This window comes from Engraulis encrasicolus, chromosome 4 (genome assembly GCF_034702125.1).
Source record: "Engraulis encrasicolus isolate BLACKSEA-1 chromosome 4, IST_EnEncr_1.0, whole genome shotgun sequence".
NCBI lineage: Eukaryota > Metazoa > Chordata > Actinopteri > Clupeiformes > Engraulidae > Engraulis > Engraulis encrasicolus.
The window spans coordinates 2000001-2024868 of NC_085860.1; the positions used below are offsets into that span (position 1 = coordinate 2000001).

The 24868-nt window shown below is 40.5% G+C and overlaps 1 protein-coding gene and 1 long non-coding RNA gene across 4 annotated transcripts in view; one reads left to right on the forward strand and one right to left on the reverse strand.

Moving 5' to 3' along the window:
• Positions 1-2877, reverse strand: part of LOC134447159 (uncharacterized) — a 5414-nt gene extending 2537 nt beyond the window's left edge. The window contains exons 1-2 of the long non-coding RNA XR_010034569.1: positions 2764-2877; positions 375-519 (exon numbers count right to left, since the gene is read on the reverse strand). This is a non-coding gene — a long non-coding RNA (uncharacterized LOC134447159). The remainder of the gene's footprint in view (positions 1-374; positions 520-2763) is intronic.
• c2cd5 (C2 calcium dependent domain containing 5) overlaps positions 1680-24868 on the forward strand; it is a 63780-nt gene continuing 40591 nt past the window's right edge. The window contains exons 1-11 of one of the 3 annotated variants that reach the window (XM_063196480.1): positions 1680-2086; positions 2884-2990; positions 3132-3218; positions 3413-3584; positions 4062-4157; positions 4480-4635; positions 5160-5376; positions 11290-11441; positions 14474-14713; positions 20151-20239; positions 22573-22681. In XM_063196480.1, coding sequence (XP_063052550.1) covers positions 2901-2990; positions 3132-3218; positions 3413-3584; positions 4062-4157; positions 4480-4635; positions 5160-5376; positions 11290-11441; positions 14474-14713; positions 20151-20239; positions 22573-22681 — 1408 coding nt within the window. In that variant the 5' untranslated portion in view covers positions 1680-2086; positions 2884-2900. The remainder of the gene's footprint in view (positions 2087-2883; positions 2991-3131; positions 3219-3412; positions 3585-4061; positions 4158-4479; positions 4636-5159; positions 5377-11289; positions 11442-14473; positions 14714-20150; positions 20240-22572; positions 22682-24868) is intronic. The other 2 variants (XM_063196481.1, XM_063196482.1) reach the window with 2 other exon arrangements.

Below are 24868 nucleotides of genomic sequence, written 5' to 3' on the forward strand. Positions count from 1 at the left end.
ACCCTAACTGTCCGATTATATCATCCAAAAAGAAGTGAAGGAACCCTCGCCACTTATAAAATGTGGCGCACAAGATTAGTGCAGGAACTCTGATGATGAAAATTAAGAGAAAACTGAGTTCCCCTTCACTTCAAGCACTGGGCCTCACACTCGCTTGGACAGTTCATCTCCCCAAACATCCATGGGTGCCGCTAGGGGGGGAAAGGTGTTACAGATTCTAAGGGCCCGAGCACTGACAGGGGCCCTTAAGGGGGCCCAACATTCAAATCTTTCATAGGGCCCAACATTTCTGGCGGCGCCCGTGCCAACATCACTGCTCCTCCTGCTTGGCTTGGTGAGGCAAAACACAAGATATTGAAGTCAGATTAACTTACCTGAAAAGGAAGATTGACTTTGGAGAAGGAAATTTGAATCTGGGACTGTACGTAGGGGGATGACACAAGATTTTTCCCTTTCAGATTGGTTCTGATGTTTCCCCAGAACACAGTTCCTATGGGATGGGGCCTGAGCTATTTCACTCTGTACAGGTCAAACAAACACACACACACACACACACACACACACACACACACACACACACACACACACACACACACACACACACACACACACACACACACACACACACACACACACACACACACACACACACACACACACACACAAACAACAACAGTGAAAGAACTATGACCGAAATATATTCTTTTCTCCCATTTCAGGACATTCACCTAATAATTGTGCACAATTGTGTTGTTGGTACTGTATTAACAAAACATTTATTCTTTGCAACAGTTTATTCTTATTTATTCTTTGCAGACCAAAGTCTTGTTACTGTGTTAGTTTAACTCTGTTCTCTTTGTATGTCTGACCCTGTCCCTATATATAGGGGGCTCACAGATGGAGTTATTACAGGCCTATAATAGGATAATATAACACTGCTATTTACCTTTGTGAAGAGACGTGTGTAACTGGCATGTCACACACACACACACACACACACACACACACACACACACACACACACACACACACACACACACACACACACACACACACACACACACACACACACACACACACACACACACACACACACACCAATGACACAGTATCTCAAAATAGTTGAGGGTGTCCCTGGGTTTCCTTCCAACATAGCCTACTTTATTTAAACCTGTTTGGGATTAGGCTGCTAAGCAAGTCAAAATAACTATAGTATACTGTGCAACCGCCTACCAAGACCTTTTATAATATCAAATCACATTTTAATTTCATTTAAATCTTATTTGACATTTCTTGTTTGGCATTTCACTAATGTGTTTGTGTTTCAAGCCTATATTATATTGCCCTTTAAGGCTTTAGGCCTAGCATTTTACAGGCCTTCATCGATAGGCCTAGCTCATTTTATCAGACCACCATGTCAGTGTTATATCACACTGCAATCAACTTTTATGTTTTGAAAAGGGATGTTTCCTTCCACAGTGACAGTTGATAATTTGCCTGATAAAATAATGGGCCTAAATCTAGAACTATCTCTCCACTGTCCAATAAGCCAGCACTCACTGGCATCTTTGTTTGCAAACTTGCATTCTGCTTTTTAAAAAAATGAGTAGTCTGCAACCAAGACACTTTTTATTATCATGGACTGTGTTTATATTAATATTCTATTATAAAGCGTGCATTCACATCCGTTATTCCATAGACAGCAAAAATGATATTTTTCCGGATTATGTGGCTCCGGAAGTAGCAACTACGTATGAAACGTTGCTCACTTGACGTTGCGTTAGCGCAGATCACCGCAATGTGTTTATGGTAGATTACTGCAGTCAACCTGCAAAGAACAGCAAGCTCTCCTTGCATTATCTAGCCGACGCCACACGAACTACTCTCATAAACTAGAAACTGGGATGAGCTGTTTATGTGTTGCAGAAACTACTGGGGAAATCTGACAACGATTCGAGAGACTCAAAACCATGACAAGGAGAGGATAACCACCCTTCGTTATGGCCATCCAGGGGAGGTCAAATAGATGGATCGCTAGGTTAAACGCTGCGTCTTTTTGCAGCTCTGCTTTAGAACGTTGTGACTGGTAAGTTATTAACAACACCCACTCCACAACTGTGTGCAGTACACGAAATGTAATGTGTAATCCAAGGGTCGTTTAACCCTTGGCGGTAACTGGCGTGTCAATATATGCCATGACATGACGTGATTAGCTATTGCTAGTCTGCTAGCTGCCTGCTAATCGTTTACAGGTAGCACTAGAACTAGATGGGCCCGAATGTATGAATAGTTCTAGTGGTGGGTGGCATGTAACCTCACCACTAACGTCGTAACAGTGCTCTATGGCCGCAACACACATTGACACATGGTGGGGTCCTGGTGGTGTTACTTAAATGTCGGAGTAAGAAACCTAAAGGTGCTTCAAGTGATCATTAATCTTAACTCAGCCACTTGCCTGTTCCTCTAACTAGCTTGCTAGCAGTCGTTAGTTAGAACTACCCTATCAATTTGCTACTAAAGGCGACTGGTAGTCAGATGTATGACTGACGAGCCCTGCCGTGGTGTATTGATGTTTGAAAAAAAAGGAACCGAACATGTTCAACTTTACTCTAGCTATTTAATTGATGCTGATTTCGATAAAGAAGAAAGTACTACTAGCTCATGTAGGCTACTATCTACCAGCATTGAGCAATCACCGCCTCCTCCACCTCCTGTTTTGGTCTCCCCGAGTCCCCTCTTGGACTGTCAAATTCATCTGTTCACCTGCTGTGAAGCATATGAGTGGTAACCTTGAACTGGCTATGCTCTTCCATGAAACGGTGTGTCATTGTTTTTTCCTGGAGTACTTATCAGCTTTTTTGACGGGTCGTTTTTCGCCACCAGATAATCCCAACTCAGCCATGCCTGGCAAACTCAAGGCCAAGATAGTGGCGGGTCGCCACCTGCCTGTCATGGACCGCGCGAGCGATCTTACTGATGCATTTGTTGAGGTCAGTGGGTTGCGCGTGACGCATGAAAACAATCACATACACACATCTCCACAGAACTATTTGTTAAAGTTGTGTTATATAGTTTAGGTGTTCCGAAATCCTCTGTACAAGCATGGACAGTACTATTCTTTTTGTTTACAGGTCAAATTTGGAAACACAACGTTTAAAACGGATGTATATCCCAAGTCCCTCAACCCTCAATGGAATTCTGAGTGGTTTAAATTTGAGGTGAGTGTGTCAAGTTTAGGTGTCATGCCAGTACCGGTAAGCAAATTCAAGCAGAACTTAATTTATCATATATCCACAATTCAGTATATTGCAAAGAGCTATATGGTATATAATGCTAAGTTATGCTTGCGTCACAGTATAAGTTACAGTGTGGTGTTGTTTGCGTGTGTGGGGATGTCTGTGTGAATGCATAGGTGGATGATGAAGACTTGCAGGATGAGCCATTGCAGATCACTGTGTTGGACCACGACACATACAGTGCCAACGATGCCATTGGCAAAGTCTACATCGACATTGACCCTCTGCTCTGTAGTGAAGCTGCCACAGTTATCTCTGGCTGGTTCCCTATATATGATACTATACACGGTACTCTCTCTCTCTCTCTCTCTCTGTCTCTCTGTTGCAGCAATACATAATGAAATGCAATACTATATGGTATTTTCTCCCTTTCTTTCTCTCCTCTCTATCGCTCTCTCTCTCACTCTCTCTGTTACTGTATACACGCAATAATGTACAATACATAGTTGTCGCTATCTCAGTATACACAAACATCATACTCAGAAGCACATTTTGAGAACTATATATATATATTATTAATTACACCAATGTTCATTTTATTGTGTCAATACTTCTCTCTCTCTCTGGCACTACATTCTTTACTTCTCTCTCTCGTCACTACATTCTCTACATTTATCATTTATTTATGCTGTGAGTTGGGGACCGTTCATAACACGCACACAGACCACAGACACACACGTTATGCTACTGCTAATGAGTTCAGAACCGTTGAAATGTCCTATTCATGTGTGTGTGTGCGCGTGTGTGTGCATTGTCGGCATGTAGGTATCCGTGGTGAGATTAACGTCCTTGTGAAGGTGGATCTCTTCAATGACCTCAACCGTTTTAGACAGTCCTCCTGTGGGGTCAAGTTTTTCTGCAGTGAGTAGCCCACACCTCACACTTTGCTATGCGTGATACTCTAACTGTGCACCTCTGTGCCCTTTTTAGGGCTTTTTTTTATTGTTTTGATGTACAGAGAATTGTGTATTAAGTTAACAATGATGGTGAGTTTTCAGTATATGCATGTGTTTAGGTATGCATGCCTTTGTTTATATGAAATTAAGGACATTATTATTCGTGTTATGGTAGTAATTGGCCTATTGAGCGCACACGACTTAGACTATGTTGGTTGGTTGCTTTTTAGTTTGCATGTGACTTAGGTCTGTTGGCCTTATTAACTAAGTGTGTGTGTGTTGCTTAGCTACGTCTATCCCGCGGTGTTACCGGGCCATCATGGTGCACGGCTTCGTGGAGGAGCTGGTGGTGAATGAGGATCCAGAGTACCAGTGGATCGATCGTATCCGCACGCCTCGTGCCTCCAATGAAGCGCGCCAACGACTCATATCGCTCATGTCAGGTACACACACACACACACACGCACACACACACACACACACACACACACACACACACACACACACACACACACACACACACGAGCATCCAACGAAGCACGTCAACGACTCTTATCGCTCATGTCAGGTACACACACACACAGACACAGCTCGGGCATCCAACAAAGCATGCCAACGATTCATATTGCTCATGTCAGGTACACAAACAATCTCAGAAACACACACACACACACACACACACACACACACACACACACACACACACACACACACACACACACACACACACACACACACACACACACACACACACTACAAGCATCTAGAGAAGTACGCCAACGACTCATATCGCATTGTCAGTGTCAATGTCAGGTATCAGGTACACGCGTGCACACACACACAGCACAGGCCTCTCACAAGGCACGGCAACAATTCATATCCCCCCATGTCAAGTTCTCTCTCACTCTGTGTGTTTGTGTGTGTGTGTGTGTGTGTGTGTACGTATGCCCATGTAACATGGCTCCAGGTGAGCTCCAGCGCAAGATTGGCCTGAAGGTGCTGGAGATGGGGGGCAACGCGGTGGTGGGCTACCTGCAGTGCTTCGACCTGGAAGGGGAGAGCGGCCTGGTGGTCCGGGCCATCGGCACTGCCTGCACCCTGGAGAAGCTCAGCAACCCACAGCCCCCCAACGCAGCCGCCCAGCACACCACAGCCAACTCCTCGCCAAGCAAAGACCTCAAAGAGTAAGTTAAGCACAGCACGCACACAGTCGCGCACACACTCAGGAAATGACTGTACTGTACTGTGCGTGCACATGTTGGCTGCATGCTATGCTACGCTAGCTGAGAACATTGAGGTGGAAAGAAAACGGTTCATTCTTTACGGGTCGCTAAAGCAGTTGGTGGAATGTTTTTAAATGTAAGTTGTGTTCTGTGTGCGTTGAAGAGTATGTTTTTGAGAGTGAGTGAATCTGTGAGAGTGAGAGAGAGGCTGAGGAATGATTTGTGTGCTTGTGTGCCTTTTTTATAACGTTATGTTATAATAAGAATGTACGTATACTGAATGACTGTATGCTGGCTCATTACTGATGACTGAGTGTGTATGTGTGTGTGTATGTCTATACCTGCCATAGAGTAGAATGTTTTCATACACAAACACACCCCACTCAATCCTGCTCCCACCCTTTGCATGCGCCTGTCTCTTTCTCTCCCTCTCTCTCTTTCGCTCTCTGTCTTTTTTTCCCTTTTCCTCTATCCCTTTCTCTCTCTGGCATGCCGCTCTCCCCCTGCCTTCATGCACGGCTCCTTTAGAGAAACAACTATTTGGATCACAGAAGATGACCGGTGTGTGGAGTGTGTACCTGTGTGTGGGGTGGGGTGGGATGTGTGTGTATATGTGTTTGTGTGTGTGTGTGTGTGTGTGTGTGTATATGTGTTTGTGTGTGTGTGTGTGTGTGTGTGTGTGTGTGTGTGTGTGTCCGTCCGTCCGTGTGTCCGTGCTTGTGCGTGTAAACAGTATTTATATGTAAGTATGTGTATTTATATGTAAGTATGTGTATGTAAGGTGGACCAAAAAAAACATTATTAATGATGTACATTGTGAGCCAACAACACTGCGCATTTAGGCAGAAAAGTTCAATGTTTGTGAAACATTGAAAAAAAAAAATGATAAAGAAAAATGAAGTCTTTGGTGTCTTTTTTAAAACTCTGGTGTAGGTGTAGGTCATGAGCTCAACCCTGTTTAAACTTCTCTCGCCATGCTCATTAGCTAGACAGAATGGAATGTTGGTTGACATAGGTGTGGACACAAGTTTTAACAGTTATGGTGCTGTTATACCTTTGGCTGAGTGATTATTAACGGCGTTGAGTCACTCATGTTTTTGACTGCTCAACTTCTAAGTTACTTCTTGTAAATGCTGGTGGATAGCACATACTCTGGCACGTAATGCCACCACTAAACAAGCAGTAGTGATTGGCTGGAAATATCTGCCTTCATTGGCTTAACACACAAGCTTTATGTGTCAGGCTACTAATGCTACAAGTCAAATACTTCCAAGTGTGCATCTGCTCAGAGCTTCCTCAAAGCAAGAAACAATGTACAGTACACGTTTTTTCAAAAACATTAAGGTAAGCTAGTAAGTGAGACACGCTAACTGTACATCAAACTGAAAGTGATCCTGTATATCGTCGTTTTATTCAATTTAGCACTTGTGTCCTTAGTTTCCATGAAAAAAGCAATGCCCCTCTCTTTCCTCAATTGACAAGGCTGCTATGATTTTGAACTGTGCAAATTGAATCTTGTTTCTTTATGATCATGCAAGAGATGATATGACCAGCATTGCCCATGCAACAAAAACAACTCGTAAAAAAAAAAAAAAAGATCCAACTCCTTGCATCACTGAGTATGGGGTGAAAAAAACGCTAAAGTGGTGTCCCCTCCCACAGATGACACTAAATGAAGTAGGGACACTTGCATTCTTGGCACATTCTGAAAACTGTCAAAATACAAATAATCATGTGGCGACTTATGTCAGGGTTTTATTGGGGCAAATGGTCTTACGGGGAGTCCTGTCATGGTTTTATGGTGATAAAGAAAAAGCAAAAAAAAATAAAATTATTTGCTTGTTTTTTTTAATTATTTTTAGTAATTTAAAAAAGGCATTTTTTTGTCCATCTTCTCTCTGTGTGTGTGTGTGTGTGTGTGTGTGTGTGTGTGTGTGTGAGTATTTGTTTTCCAGATTAGTATGACTTTTTAGTAGACTTTTTTTTGCTTTGAGAACAAAAAGAGTGCAGTGTTCCATATTTGTTTCAGTAGTCTTGTGCAGTGCATAGTTGGGTTGGGTGTGTGTAGTTGGTATTGTTTTGGTTTGATCAAAGTGTTGGCGTTAAGCCTATGGTCTGATGAGTTAGCCAATGAAAAAAATCTGTTTTGCAAGTGCAGTAACGGCAGAGTTAGGTTTGACCACGTAATGGTCTTGGTACTGAACATGTCATATTCACTTGACTTGAAATTATGAGTTAACAATGTACATAGAACAATCTGACTATTACAGTTTTTCTCGATTGGTTTGGCTAATTTCTCGAAACTGAGATGACATTCTCAAAACGACACGGACAAATCCCCAAACCAACTTGCAATTTCCCAAAACAGAATGGCATTTTTCATTGCTTTCATCAGATATCAAATGCTTTGTACATGTCTCAAATGTTTAGTACATCTCTGCAGATGGATATGTACAAATACCCTTCAGTTGACACATTCAGCATACATTTAGCACATTTTCCAAATAAATTGACCTTGCTTATCTAAACGAATTAGACAATTCTCAGTGTAATGGTTGCCCTCTCCAAAACACGTCAGCATTATTTCATTGTGTAAGTCATCATATGCAAAGTGGTCTACGCAATTCCCAGAACAGTCAAGGACATCATATTTTAAGAATTTCATTACATAGTAAATTCATGACAGTGTTCAACAGGTCAGATGGTATTGTAACTTTACTAGTTAGTAGAAAATATTTTTACAACCGTGTATACTACAGTTTCCTCTGTTATTTGGCTAATTTCATGACATTTTTTCAAACGACATTCTGTTTTGAACAATTGCTAGTTGCTTTGGCATTTGTCCATGTTATTTTGAGAATGTTATCTCTGTTTTGAGAAATGAGCCAAACCCATGATAAACCTGTGATATATGGGCATTACTTTCTGTATATGAATTTACAGTAAAGAAAGTTACTGATAAATATCCTTGGTAAATTATCTGTGTTGTCAAACTTCAATGGTTTCACTCACTTTTTCATTTTTATACATAGTCGAAATCTGTTAGCTGAACGTAGATAAAACACCTAACCATTTTGACTGGCAGTGCTTACACAATGGCAAAGGGACAATGTATTTTGGGGGTACTGATGATATATGTGGGGAAGAAATTTAGTTTTGACACATGGGTAAACTGTTTTTGGGGTGATATGAGCGAGTGATGAGGATCCATGTAGTTATGCTGAACCATCCAGTTTATTTTGACAGAAGGACTAAATAAATGCAAATGAGCCAAAGCAATTGAGAAGGATCTATGCCATTTTGATGGTACTGACTATTTATATGTGAGACGGTTTAGTGCTGATGCAAGAATGAGGTGTTTTGGGAGGTATATGACATTTTGCTAGTTATCTGAACTGTTGTGCAGAAGTGTAAGAATGTTTTGCCAAATGACCCAATGGTTATAGGAATGTCATCTCAGTTTCAAGAAATGAGCCAAACCAATCGAGAAAAACTGTAATGCACCAGGTTTGCAACAGAGATGCATGACAGAAAGTGCCTACATTTCTTAACACGATTAAATATTTACAAGATAGTCTAATGAATTGGCTAGCTTTTAAATCAATTGACTCAAAAATGCTATGTCCAGTCAGGTGTCTGTGAATGTTTCTTTTTTTTATGAAGTTGTTATCTTTGTATGTGTAGAGCAGTGGCAGTATGGTGTTGTGTGTTTTTGTTTGCTGTGATTTGTCATTGTGTGTTGTTATTCATGTTTTTGCATTGTGCTGTGGATCCTGTGGGATCTGGTTTGGTGTGTCTTGTGTCTGTGTCTAGTGTGTGTCTATCTATATTTGTGTAAGTACATGTGTGTGCTCAGCGGCTGCATTCCTGTTTGAGGGTGTGTGCAGTGTGGTGTTGTAGTCTAACACGTGTGAGTGTGCTTGTTGCACGCATGTGCGTGTGTGTGTGTGATTGTTTGTTTGTTCCAGATCTCCGGCGGCGGCCTGTGTGTCGGGCTGTCGCTCGAGCCACAGCAGTCCCGTGCACGGTGCGGCGTCCCGTCTGGCGCAGGGCTTCAGCGTGTCCTATCCCACACTGCTCTTCTCTGGTACGCTGGGCGGCCCCGGCCGGCCCCGAGGGGTGCCACCTCCTCGCCCCCGCTGCGCCAACACCAACCCCCTATCTCAGAACAACCCCGCAGCCAGACAGTGTAGGCAGGTACCCCCCTGCTCCAGATAACCCCCCCACCCCCACCTCTCCCCCCCCCCCCCCCCCCCCCCCCCCAAAAAAACAAAACAAAAAAACAACCCCAAACCCCACCCTTGCACCCCCTGTCACAATCACCACCCCTGTCATCGGAATGCAGAAGGATATGACATCACTGGCTTCAGCCAATCAAATTCCCTTCAGCTGCCAAAGCACCTCCCTGCCACGCCCTGTGACAGTTATGCTAACCGTCCTCCAAAAACAGAAAAGGCAGATAAACGCCTCACTCCGATACAAGCTAATGTACAGATACTGCTGTCATCAAGGAATGCACCTGAAATACACCTTTAGCTTGAAACCAATTTGGACACACCAGCTCCTGTAAGCTCTTTTTACCACCAAGCCTCAAGATAGCATTACTACATTTTCAGCCCCCATTGGTCAGTAAAGGCAAACCACCTCAAAAATCAACTGATCATAAAAATGTAGTGGGTCATTCTGTTTCCCGTAGTTTAAATCCTTTGTAAAATGTTTATCATTTTCCCCCCTGATGGATGTTTTGCCTGTGATTAGAATTTCTTCTAGACTAGTTGACGTCACCTAGTAGCTGATTGTGTGTTTTTGCAGCATTGACGTCTCACAGACTGCAACAGCTGAGGAGGTTGATGGGTCGGTTATAAATATCGATGACCTCCCCCGCAACTAATCGTTGACTTCCCACACATCAGTGTTTTTGATCTGGTTTTAAAGGGAAGCAACCCCCCAGTGTGTGCAGTGCACAGGTCCTGGTGTTTCCATTTACTCGCAGTCGAGTACAAAACAGGTGACAAAAGTCCACCTGAAGATCCCATGTTGTGCAGTGTGTCACCATGACAAGGGCCTGTTCTGGCTCGAGGATCATTTCTGTGTGCAGCCTCACCGCCCTCTCCTGCTGGTGGAGGTGATGCCGTCTAACTGATGGATGTTTTGCTGTGTTTACCAGTGGTAGATCCACCCGCACTGGGGAATCTCTAGGGTGCAACTTTTGTTTGTTCACTTGAGCGTTCTGCTTTGGTTAGCTGAAACAAATGCTTCTTTTTTCATCTCTTTCATTTCCTTTTTTCCCCCCTACCCTCATGCTCCCCGTTCTATTCTTTTCTTTTTCCACCCGTGCCAATCCTCGGTTGTCTTTTGTTTTCGAGGTGCTTCGACATCTCTCCCGCTCTTGATGTTTGTTCTAGTTTTTCCATCCTTCTATCATGCAAACCGTTTCCCTCCATTTCTTCTTCACATACACGCAAAACCAGCACATTCGCTCACATCACCCAGAAGTGCGTCCTCCCTTCCTCCTGGCTTCCCTGCCGTGTTCCAATGCATATGTGTGTCTGAGCTTGAGTGATGTAGTGTGTGTGTGTGTGTTTGCGTGGGTTTGCGTGTATATGCAGGTGCTGTGTGCATGCATATGCACTCTGGTGGTTTGTGTGTGACATAACTATGTGTGTGTGTAAGCTAGTGTGATGCTGTGTGTGTTTGTGTGAGCTAGTGTGATGCTGTGTGTGTGTGTGTGCGTGTGTGTGAACGGGAGCATCTCTCTGTACAGCCATGCATGCATGATGTGATGTGTGTGTGTGTGTGTGCAGTGCGTCTGCACACGTGAGCCTGTGGGCGAGCGCGAGTGACAGCGTGTGGTGTTCCCTGGTTCCCTGGCAGGCCTGTGTTTGGGGAGGAGTGCCCCCCTAACCCCCTCTCCTCCGGACCCTCCACCCCCTTGAGGGCTCCCGGCTTCTCCTTCTCCCCCTCCAAGTCCTACAGCCGGCAGTCCTCCTCCTCAGACACCGACATCAGCCTCACTCCCAAGACCGGTAAGGCCGCCTGACCTGTCTGACCTCTCCCCACCTGACCTTTGACCCCTGTCCTGTGCATTGGAACATTGTCATCTCAACCTCATGTCACTCATCACTCTGTTCACATTCTGCCCTCTTTCCAGAATGTTCCTGAGTAGTCCAATTCCAAGCCCCCCCTCCTAGCCACACCCCATGAAACCAACCCATTCCATCCCCATTCTGTTCTATCCTCGACCCAAATCCTCTTTCATTCCCCTCTGCCAAACTCACCTGTCATCATGACCTTTCACTAGTTATTCCCCGAGAAATAATGACCAACCCTCTATTTTTACTAGAGCCTCTAAATACACTTCTGATATTAAGCCACTATATCACTCAGCACCAGTTACAAATAGACTCCCACTTCACCCCACCAACTCCTGTACGATTTCCATTCATCCCATACTCATTACCTTGATTACACAACCTGTAGGAATTCCATCGTACGGATCCTCTAAAAGCAAAAAACAAAACAAAAACAAAACAAAAAAATGGACATCTTAATTGAGCTGTACTGGTGCTAATGATGTCAATCAATTTTAAGTTTATTTTTTTGCATTTTTGTCTTAAATGTTCTGGGTGTGTAATGGCGTGCACAATGTTTGAGGTCACGCCGTTCATACAGGTGTTCCAGCCCTTATCAACATAAAGTCACACTAGACATTCAGAGTCAAAAAATCAATTCCATATTGAATCAGGGATATATTCTGGAATTCAGTCATCTGGTTCAAGTGCTCCCATTGCTCTGTCCGCTACATCACCCCAAATGTAATATTATTTTAGTTTTGCACCCAAAGTACATCACATTGCTTGACCACATACGGAAACAAACTTGATATATACTGTCTAGAACACACTCGCATTCAATCGACAATTTATTGCTCAGTGATAACTGAGAAGCGACGTGTCAGAATGAGGCTTTCTTCTTCTTCCTCACTCCTGGTGTTCAATCTCAGCCTTCCTAGCTTCCCACAGCTAGCCCTTAATTGGCCATGCCTTTCCTGTCAGTCCAGACAACATGACCCCTAGACCCCCAACCCATTTATCCCTTTATGTAACACTTTAAAATAGGTTTCACGTCAGCCACTAGTACAGTACATGCCTAATTGCTGTCTGCATAAGTGACTTGTAAGACATGTTCTGAAGGGCTACTAGGCTCTTATTAGGTTTACATCAATATTAAAGGCCTTATTGACCGTGAACAGGAAATTTGTGAATACATGCCCGACAAAGGATTGATTTTCCTGAAGGGATGTCTTATAAGTCACTTGCACAGACAGTTAGGCATGTTTTAGTGGCTAACATGTGAACCTTAAAATAAAGTGGTATCTCCTTTTAATTCCTGGAACATTCCACATATGTTGAACAGATCTTGGCGCACTTGCATCTCAAAAAAATCTGAAAATGTTACTGGGTATTACTGAGTGTTCCTTAGACACCCAAGAGAAAGGATTGAAATCTTGTAAGTGAATTGTTATCCTCTCCAAGTTCTAGACCGTTTTATAGGGGGAGATGGTGTTGGTTTTGTTCAGCCGTTTCTCTGCAAAGTTCTGAAGGCCATAGCATAACAGCTGTGCAGTATAAAGGGCTTACATTTGGCCTGCTGCATGCTGGTACATGAATAGGTGTTGTCTGTAGGAAAATATCCCTATAGTATCCCACATCTTCACAGAAGTCCCTCAAAGTTGATCAACATTTTGCTGCAGTATTTTGCTGTGCTCAGTTTATGCCTTCCAAAGACATGGATTTCTTAATTAATAAGTCAATCATGATATGAGAATTTCAACAATGGTCTCAAATCTTGAAAATCATCTTCAATCTTTCCAATCAATCATCAATTTTCAATCATTTCTCTAATATGTCTAAGGAACACCCAGTATTACTTAAAAAATTAAAAAAAAATGAGAGTATGCAGAAATTTGTTCAATTGGCGTGGAAGGATCCTTCTGTTCCAAAAAGTTTTTCTTCCTAATTTCTGTGACCATCAATATAACCATAGTTTTCCATGAACGTCCCCAGAACACTAAAGTAGTAGACCCTAATGTAATAATGAATGCAATAAAAATGGCACACCAAAGAAAATGGTACATATCGTAAGAAAAGCACAATATTGCATCAAAGGTGTGTCTGGGAGCATTGATGGAAATTGCTGTTTATCTCCTGATTTCTCCTCTTTATTTATTTTATTGTGTTGTAAATGTTGTGTCACCTTGTATATTTGTCTTTTAATTTTTTACTTTGATTTTAGATATTCCTGAGACGTGCATACACATACAGAGAACTACTGTGAATGAGTTTTTTTAATCCTTAAAGGCAATTGGATGCTTCTCTACATGCATCACAATAACTAATACGGTCATTCAATTCAGGATATGATACACCATCAACCTTTTTCGATGGTGCACTGTTAAAATATGGTCTCTAACTTTCCTCTGGGTTGTTAAACAAGACACATTTGAATGGTTACATATTGGATTATGAAACTATGACACAAATGTTCAGGCTCGTGATGTGCAATGTGCCACCCCCTTGTCCATTGAGTTTAGTTTTTCGTTAGTAACTGATTTTAATTGGCCATCTAATGCCTCCCCTTCACACACACATGCAGTCATTTTTCAGCTTTTTCCAGCTGGTCCCCAGACCACTGTTTTTTTTTCCCTTTCAAAATCAACACCAAGTTAAGTTTCTTTAGTTCTCAGGATTATCCAGGCACCCCTAGACCACCCTTTTCTAGACTGTTCCATTGTTTTATGTTCCATTGTTTTATGTTAATCTCTGTTCTCTATTTTTTTATTCTTTTCCTGCCCTTCATGCATTTATTCCCCTTCTCCTCCGCCCCCTTAATCTGCCTGTCTTTGTTTCTCCTGATTTGTCCTCTATGTCCAATGTGTTTTCTGTTGCCTATGGCTATTCTCTCCACTCTTCCCTTTCACCATCTCTCCTGTTTATCTGTCTCCCTCATGATGTCCCCCCTTGATGTCCCATCCTACCCCAACCCAACCCCACTCCAGACACCCGCCATGAGGCTCCTCGCGCCACATTCTTCCTCTGCCCCAGCTCCCCCCTCCTCCTCCTCCCCTCAGATATGGCTCCTCCACTTCCCTCCTCCTCCTCCGCCACACTACTCACTCCCTGCCCCTTAGGACCAGAGGGAGAGCCCGCTTCTCTCCCCTCTCTTGAGGCCCTGTCTGAGCTGGCCATGCTGAGAAAAAGTGTCTCTTTCAGTGAGGATTTGCTCCTGGCAGCCTCTGGTAGGACAGACACACTAACGGTGACTTGCTCCCTGCCCGTCCCTACCATACTGCACCAGCTGCAACCAATCAACTACCCCCGTCATCAACCCAGATACTTATACTAAATGGAACTACTAAACCCGTGTTCTTGACTAAAATGACACTTCACCGTGTGTGTGTGTGTGTGTGTGTGTGTGTGTGTGTGTGTGTGTGTGTGTGTGTGTGTGTGTGTGTGTGTGTGTGTGTGTGTGTGTGTGTGTGTGTGTGTGTGTGTGTGTATATACTATCACACCCAATCATTACCCACCCTTTTTGTTTAATTTGGTTTGCCATATTTGTTTGTTCATGTGTGTTTTGTTAAAGCATTTGTTTTATGCTGCCAAGAAATTAAAACCTGGGATTTGTTAAGATGGACAAGTTTATTACCACCCGATGGAGCTCCAGGATTATAAACGGCTAGATTTGCACCATGGCTCTCTGCATAAGAGGTGTTCCTACACTAAAATAGTCTGCTCAAGTTGAGTTTACTTACAAACTTAGGTCAGGTCAAGTCAGCTTTAATGTCAATTTCTTCATATGCACAGATCATACAAGGAAATTGACATTACGTTTCTCTCTCTATACCATGAAGGACATAGACATATATGGGACTGACATTTACAGACTGACATCAAAGTGCTAGACAGGACAAGTAACAGTGATGGACCAATAACAGTAAAGTGATGAAGTAATAAATAATAACTGAGTAGCAGGGCAACTGAAGGCAGCAGGACAACTTACCTTTTTCAAGTTTTACTGGCTGCGATGTTTTACAGTGTATCCCTTTCAAAGGAATTATTTTTCATTGTTAAACTAATTGCGCATACATCAAGTTTCTTTTTCTGATCAAGTTACTCCAACATCCCCTAGCAGCACCAAATAGTTCAATATAGCAGTGAGTTGGTGCCATGGATTCCCAATAAGCAGCACTTGAAAGTGATGGTGGTGACAAATGAGAAGACAAGCTTGTGAAGAGTCAGCCCCAACTTGATAAGGGACACCTAAACATTTTACACCCTGGGCAGTGGCAAATGACAAATTAATGGTGGAACACTCACAACACTAACAGACTTATTTCAAAACAATCCACCCTCACCGCTGTTGCAGTGGAAAAATGTAGTAGTTGTCAGTGCATGTTGTGTTTGTGTAGTAGACCTAATTCTAGCAGCACAGCTACAGTATTTTGTCCACTTCACAGAGTTATCAAAAAATCATACATGTTTATGGCGATGAATGGTGGATATATAAATGGATTACACCACACCCACAATTGAAAGGTGCCAGAAATTAACATTAACTGAAAATTTAAACAAAACAAGACTTGCACTATTTTAGTTTTTTTTAATGGCCAAGCTTTTGGTGAAAGACCTTCCTCAGGGCCATAAAAAAGGAAAAAGATTGAACTGTGCAGGTATTTTTGTTTCAATTCCCAGGTCAAAAAAATGTGTACTTAAGTGTACTTTAAATATATTTAATTTTCTGAAAGTATATTTTAAGTACACTCTATTTATCAAGTACAGTACTTAAGTATGGTATTTAAAAATATACTTATAGTTTAGTGTATTTTAAATATATTTTAAAATAATTTGTATTATTAAAGTTATGTACTTAAATATAGTTTTATAAAATATACTGTTAGTGTATTGTATTTTAAATGTATTTTAAGTATATTTGTATTTTAAAAGTAATGTGCTAAGTGTAGTATGTCAAATATACTATTAGTGTATTATATTTTAAGTGTATTTCAAGTATATTTGTATTTTAAAAGTAATGTGCTAAAGTGTAGCATTATAAAGTATACTATTAGTGTATTACACTTTAAGTGTATTTTAAGTATCTTTGTATTTTAAAAGTTATATACTTAAGTGTAGTATTATAAAATACACTATTAGTGTATTGTATTTAAATGTATTGTAAGTACATTTGTATTTTAAAAGTAATGTGCTAAAGTGTAGTATTGTCAAATATGCTATTAGTATATTGTATTTTAAGTCTAATTTAAGTACATTTGTATTTTAAAAGTAATGTGCTAAAGTGTAGCATTATACAGTATACTGTTAGTGTATTATATTTTAAGTGTATTTTAAGTATCTTTGTATTTTAAAAGTCATGTACTTAAGTGTAGTATTATGAAATATACTATTAGTATATTCTATTTAAATGTATTTTAAGTACATTTGTATTTTAAAAAGTAATGTGTTAAAGTGTAGCATTATAAAGTATACTATTAGTGTATTATATTTTAAGTGTATTTTCAGTATCTTTGTATTTTAAAAGTTATGTACTTAAGTGTAGTATTATAAATACACTATTAGTGTATTGTATTTAAATGTATTGTAAGTACATTTGTATTTTTAAAGTAATGTGCTTAAGTGTGGTACTGTTAAATATACTATTAGTATATTCAATTTTAAGTCTATTTTAAGTACATTTGTATTTTAAAAGTAATGTGTTAAAGTGTAGTATTATAAAGTACACTATTAGTGTATTGTATTTAAGTGTATTTTAAGTGTATTTGTATTTTGAAAGTAATGTGCTAAAGTGTGGTATTAGAAAATATACTATTAGTGTATTGCATTTTAAGTGTATTTTAAGTTTATTTGTATTTCTAAAGTAATGTGCTAAAGTGTGGTATTAAAAAATATATTATTAGTGTATTGTAATTTAAGTGTAGTTTAAGTGTATTTGTATTTTTAAAGTAATGTGCTAAAGTTTGGTATTAGAAAGAATATTTGAAACGTACTTTAAGTTAAGTATGATTTTAGTATATTAAGTACACTTATACAAAGTTTAATTTTAGTACAAAAAAGTCAACTTAAAATGTGTTTAAGCTCTACTTAATTATATTTCAAGTGTATTTAAGTATACTATAAGTTGTCCCAAAATAACACAACTTAAGTATGTACTTCTGCAGCATGCTATAAAGTGCTTTCTTATGACCTTGAATTAGATTTGTAGCATACTTCAAATAGTTACACTTAACCACATGTTAAAGTACACATTAAACATCTTTTAAAGTGAATTAGTAAGTATATTTAAAATGTACTTACAGTTAAGTATGATTTTAGCATATTAAGTACACTTCTGCAAAGATTGATTTTAGTACCAAAACGTCAGCTTAAAAGCTCTACTTAATCATACTTCAAGTGTATTTAAGTATACTATAAGTTGTCCCAAAATAACATTCTTTAAATACACACTTTTGAAGTATATTTTAAATACAAAAATACATACTTATTAAGTATATTAAGTACATTTTGTTTCACCTGGGTACTTTTTTTAACCATCATTTTAGTGTATTTCAACCTAGGCTTATTTATTCATTATGCTTTGTAACATTAAATAACCTTCCACCTTCCATTTTGTTAATGTATTTTCATGGTAAAAACACCATATTGAAGAGCACAAACAGATCTTAAAAAGGCATGTAAGGCCTTACCTATTACACTTTTAAGCACAATACTGAAGTCTGTATTAAGTTGTGTTATTAGTGTATTAAGTGCACTTTAAGTGTACTTTTTGGTGCACAAATTAAACATGTAAAAGTGTCTTTAATTCGATAAAAGCATACCACCACCAATGATTTCTAAGTATTATTATTAAATATATAAAAGTATACTTAAAGTGTACTACTCAAGACTATTACTTCAAGAACGTAATTGTGCCTGTTGAAGAACAGGTAGTTGTGGTCTAGTGGTTAGAGTGCAGGTCTGTGGTTCAGTGAGTTGTGGGTTCAAATCCTGGTTGAGGCAGTGGTTGTCGTCTGAAGTGAAGGTGAAAGGAAGGTTCATGTGAATGGCTGATGGTTGTGAACAAGACAATGTACAATGGAAATGAGCAATTCGAGATTACATTAGTATTTTTTTCATATACTTTTGAAATATATTTAAAGTGTACTTAAAATAAATATATTTGAAATGTGCTTAAAGTAAAATCTACTTGTAGTATACTTAAAATACATTTAGAGTCAATACACTTAACATGTACTTAAAGACCTTGAAATAGATTTGTAGTATACTTAAAATACACTAAACTGCATGCTAAAGTACAAAATAAACATATTTTAAAGTGAATTAGTAAGTATGTTTGAAATGTACTTAAGTTAAGTATGATTTTAGTATATTAAGTACACTTGTACAAAGTTTGATTTTAGTACAAAAAAGTCAACTTAAAATGTGATTAAGCTCTACTTAATTATATTTCAAGTGTATTTAAGTATACTATAAGTTGTCCCAAAATAACACAACTTAAGTATGTACTTCTGCAGTATACTATAAAGTACTTTCTCATGACATTGAAATAGATTTCTAATGTACTTAAAATGCACTTATCCGCATGCTAAAGTTCACATTAAACACATTTTAATGTGACTTGGTTAGTATACTTATAATGTACTAAAAGTTAAATATATTTTTAGTATATTAAGTACACTTGTACAAAGTTTAATTTTAGTACAAAAAGTCAGCTTAAAATGTGGTTAAGCTCTACTTAATTATATTTCAAGTGTATTTAAGTATACTATAAGTTGTCCCAAAATAACACAACTTAAGTATGTACTTCTGCAGTATACTATAAAGTACTTTCTCGTGACGTTAAAATAGATTTCTAATGTACTTAAAATGCACTTATCCGCATGCTAAAGTACACATTAAGTACATTATAAGTATACTAACCAAGTCACTTTAATTATATTTCAAGTACATTTAAGTATACTATAAGTTGTCCCAAAATAACATTCTTTAAATACACACTTTTGAAGTACACTTTAAATACAATAAAACGTACTTATTAAGTATATATTAAGTACACTTTTTTTTTACTTGGGTTTTCCCCACTCATGGTGGTGAAGCGCATGTTGGCTCTGAGCATGTGCTACGGTAACCAAAATGTGAAATAAACAGCAGTGGATGAAGTCAGGCAGTACCAAAGGCAGTCATCAGCTTTATTGCCAGTTGTCAATTCCACATGTATTCTATACACACGAATGAATCAAAATAACACTTCTCACTGTCCCTTGCCCAGACAAAGACAGGATGAATATTGAAATACAAAGCAAGATGAAGTAGTGATGTATTATGTAGATCATGTGTACTTACCCTGAAAAAAATCTCGGGTTGTGCAGAAGCAAAGCAACTCTGAGTGTAATGAGGATTTGTAGGTTAGTTATAGTGCAAGCTAGTAAATACAGGACCCAATTTTAACAGAAGGTAAAAAAGAGAAGAGAAGTGAGTTTTCAGGGGCACTAAATCATGCAGGTGAAACTAAAAAAGGCTATTGAAAACTAGAATTATATCTATACATAATTATGCCTAGAAACACTTGAAAAAACCCAGAGTGGTTAAATCTGGCTGAGTCGGGTGTAGGAGCAGGACTGTGTAATGATGAATGGAGAAGTGAGGCTGTGTTCTTCTCTCAGGAATGGGCAGCGGAGGGAGTGGAGGCAAAGATGCAGGGCCTCTCAAGACCCTGCTCAGGCAGCAGACCCAAACCGCTCTGGAGCAGAGGGTAAGCTGAGACGCACGCTTAACACACACACACACACACACACACACACACACACACACACACACACACACACACACACACACACACACACACACACACACACACACACACACACAGAGTTTAGCACAGATTCAGCTTTTCCAGCTGGATGTGCTGGAGGAATGTAAAACTCAACCACTTAACTCAAAGGGAGGTATAAAATGAGCTTATTACAAGAAATGGCATGGTGTCATTTTTTAAAAACATGGTTACATTACATTACATTACACTACACCAGGTGTTGATATAAACAGCTACATACAATGGGTGGGAGATGGAGAAGGGTTAGCTATCAGGAGGTTGCTGCAAGGGTACGATGGCAGCAGGTGAGCAACACCAGGGGTGCATTTCTGGAAAGCGTAGTTGCTAACTATGTGAGCTACTTCATTGGTTGCAATGCAATTTCCCATTGGCAACCACCCAAGTTGCTAACTGCTAACTACTTCGCTTTCCAGAAATGCACGCCAGTGCAGCATCATACCCCTGGCGTGATTGGTCGACCCCATTTGACCATGTGGAAGTGTTCAACGCTGAGGCCATACCCTTTTCCGTATCATGTTGACATGGTCTCCTAGACCTAGGCTGTGTCTCAAATGACACACTTTTGTCAGTGCACTGACAGTCAGTGCGCACAGTGCACTGAGGTCTTTAGTGCATAGTGTCGTGGAAAACTTGGAGCACTATACACTGTGCCCTCGCTGGAAGTGACGGCTGGGCATGGCATTAGCTCGCCAAAATATGAGTTGGCCACTGTTTACAATGCACAGCGTCTGGTGCTTGTATTTCCATATCCTTCACCCCAAAGGTCAACAATCACACATACAATACTTTGGTTTGCATGAAAAGGTTGGTATCCCATCAACATTACTTACAGAATTAGGAGACTGTTGACCAAACTCTTCTACTGAACTGAATGCCACATTTCCTCCGTGCCATAGTCAACATGGCCGCCGTTTAGTGCGTGCAGTGTCCATCATTCAAGCACTGCATTTTTCCGCCATTGTTAGGGGATCATCCTGGCACTTTCAGTGCACTGGCTCAAATGAAATTTTCAGCGTGAGCGCCCTAGGCACTGAAAAACAGTGCCCGGAGTGCACAAGTGCGGCATTTGAGACACAGCCCTAGACCCTGCCTTAAATCTGCCCATTAGTGATGTTATGTTGCCGTGAGGGTGTGCTTTTCAGCGCAGCAGCGGCTTTAGAGGTCAGATGCATCCAATATTGCCACTTGATCAATGGATCTAAAAGTGACGCGTCAGAGTGATACTACTGTGTAGGGTCAACAACATGTATGAGTTAGGCAATCCTAACAACCTCCATACTGTCCTGTGAAAAGATGTGGATAACCCCTCTCTCTATCCGTCTCCTCGCTCTGCTGCCGTAGGGCGTCCCCGCCTCTACATGTAGTGGCTCTGTGGGGGTCACTGGGGTATGTGGACACACACTGCTTGGACCCTGCACCTCCTCTTGTCTTGTCCAACAACCACTGTCATATTTTTTGGTCTGTGTGTCTGTTATGTGCCTTTCCAATGTCTCCCCTTGCCACCCTGGGGACATTTTTTGTGTGTTCTGAACACCCTCCCCGATATTTTCCATCCACTACATTGCATCCGCTGTGCAAAAGCCTGTTAGTGTGTGACCCTTCACTTTTTGGATGACAGTGATGCTTACCAGGAGTTGTTTGAATGCAGAGCTTTGATGTGAATCCGCAAATGCAAACAGCCATCTGTCAGCTGTTGTATGTTCAATAGCTGCAAAACGAATGAAAAGGGATGGTATAGGTTTTAAATTAGTAGACAGTTCTCTTCTGAATGTGTTGTCTTAAAGTGCCGGAAATGATCATGATGTTTTGTTGGGACACCAAGCGTACATCCTGATGTGTTGTAGTTGAAATGCACTAAAGAGGTTGTAGCATCACTGAAGTCGGTCTTGTTTTATAGCAAGATGAAAAGGGCCTTCAGTTGATGTGTTGTCTTGTGATGCTGGTAGCATTATTGCAGATGTGTAAATGTTGTCTGACTGTCTTGCATGCAAGAGCACTGCTGCTCAGGACTCTCTTTGGTATCTCTCTTACAGTGGGTCAGAAAAGGTAGAAAACAATCTGCATTTTCTCCACTAAGTTTCTGTAATTAAGTGAAACATAAATTCTATTTGTGATGTGTGTAATAACTATTATACTGTAATTATCAGGAAAATTACCCACAGTGTGCTCTAGTTTACCAATTAGATTGACTTGCATCTACCTGACCTTAGGATTTTATGAATGACCTTGCCGTGACCTTTGGTTTTCTACAGGAGTTTCCCTTTTTCACCCTCACGTCTTTCCCTCCCGGCTTCCTACTGCACGTGGGGGGTGTGGTCAGTGCTCGCTCCGTCAAACTGCTCGACCGGATCCATAACCCAGGTGGGCCTCATTTATATGCCAATCATCTCTCACTTTGTGTGTGCACGCACGCACGCACGCACGCACACACACACACACACACACACACTCTTAGAACCTGCCCAAGAGTCCTTACCTTCAAGATGGTTGTGCATGTGTCTTTTTGAGTATGATAAGGAATGATATTCAGTGTTGAGGTATTTATTATGTACCTGCATTATTGGGTGAGCTACTGTATGTTTCGCCAACTCTTTGTCTTCAGCAATATAAGTGTAGGATCAGGAATGTCAGTCTCACTAGCAATGCAGTGTTCTATTGTCACACAGTGAATTGTTGAATTGTATGTCTGTGTTGTGGGTTAAAGTCTGCAGGTATAACTTTTGGGCTTTGTACGCGATGATGTTGTCTACCCTTGCTTGTCCAAGTCAGTACAAAAACCATGGTGTGAAATGGGTTTGATATGACACTTCAGTTCCTTCATGTATTTTAGTCTCACTGATTGTTTAATATAAACTAGACAAGCCACACGTATCAGATAACGGCACACCGAGTGAGGACACACCAGGTGAGTGCAGACATCTGCTTGGCAGACCAAGAGCAACTTTTTCTGAAAGTTACACCATGTGGTTAACAGTCAACACTGTTGCAGACATCTACATGTTCATTTACACTCACCGGCCACTTTATTAGGAACACCTGCTACAACTGTTCATTGAGGCAAATTTCTGATCAGCCAATCACATGGTGGCAACTCGATGTATTAATGAATATAGACATGATCAAGATGATCTGATGCAGTTCAAACAGAGCATCAGAATGGGGGAAGAAAGGCAATTTAAATGACTTTGAACATAGCATGGCTGTTGGTGGCCATGGCTGTTGGCTGTTGGCTTGATTTGAGTATTACAGAAAAGACTGATCTACTAGGATTTTCACACACAATTACGTATCTCTAGGGTACACAAAGAATAGTCAGATAAAGAAAAAAAATACTGTGAGCAGCGGTTCTGTGGGCAAAAATGCCTTGTTAATGGCAGAGGTCAAAGGAGAATGGCCAGACTGGTTTGAGCTGATACAAAGGCAACATTAAGTCAAATAACCACTCATTACAACCGAGGTATGCATATGAGACTCTCTGATTATACAGCACATCAAATCTTGAGGGAAATGGGCTACAGCAGCAGAAAACCACATTTGGTTCCACTTCTGTCAGCTAAGATCAGGAAAATGAGGCCACAATTTACACAAGCTCACCATAAATGACACTAGAAGATCGGAAAAATGTTGCCTGGTCTGATGAGTCTTGACGTCTACTGCAACACTCGTCACAGGTCAAATGGTCAGAATTTGGCGTCAACAATATGAAAACATGAATCGACCCTGCCTTACATCCACGTTTCAGGCTGGAGACACAATGGAATAAAGATATTTTCTAACAGAATTTGATCCAATTTATACTTGTTGGAATGCCACAGCCTACCGAAGTATTGTTGCAGGCAGTTCTGAAGACAAAAGGGGGTGCAACCCAGCATTAGAGAGGTGTTCCTAATAAAGTGGTCGGTGAGTGTATGTTTGTAATAATGAGCAGTTGATGACTCCCAAGTGGTACTCAAAAATAATAGACTAGTAGTGCAGTATCCCTTGAATTAAAAAAAAAAGTTTTTTTTTTAAATAATTTTTTGGACTATTATGCCTTTATTTATGAGGGGATCGTGAGAGAGTAGGCTACAGCAGGAAATGAGTGGGAGAGAGGGGGAAGGATCAGCCAATGACCTCGAGTCGGAATCGAACCAGGGTCTCCGCTGTAATGGTGAGACGCCTTAGCTGCGAAAATAAAAGCTGAATGTATCACAGGTGTAGCAAGTATTGATGAATGACCCCAGTCAGTTAGTGACTGCTCAGATTGGATGGCTGGATGTGATTGGTGACCACTGTCGCACATGGCTGGGTTCCCTATGGAAAGGGAATATGCACCGTCAAAGTGTCAACTGTAGAGTAAGAGTTGTAGACCTGAATATGCATTGCAGCTAATATGGCCTGCTGCAGGTAGATTTTGGTAGTATGCTGAAAAAATATCACAGAATGTTTTTGTGCATTATACAGATCTCTCTGTATTTAACAATATTTGTAGCCATGCAACTACAGTAGGCCTATAAAAGTGAAAGTCCTTTTGGGAAGGTCACAATGTCAGTATGAGAGCACACAACG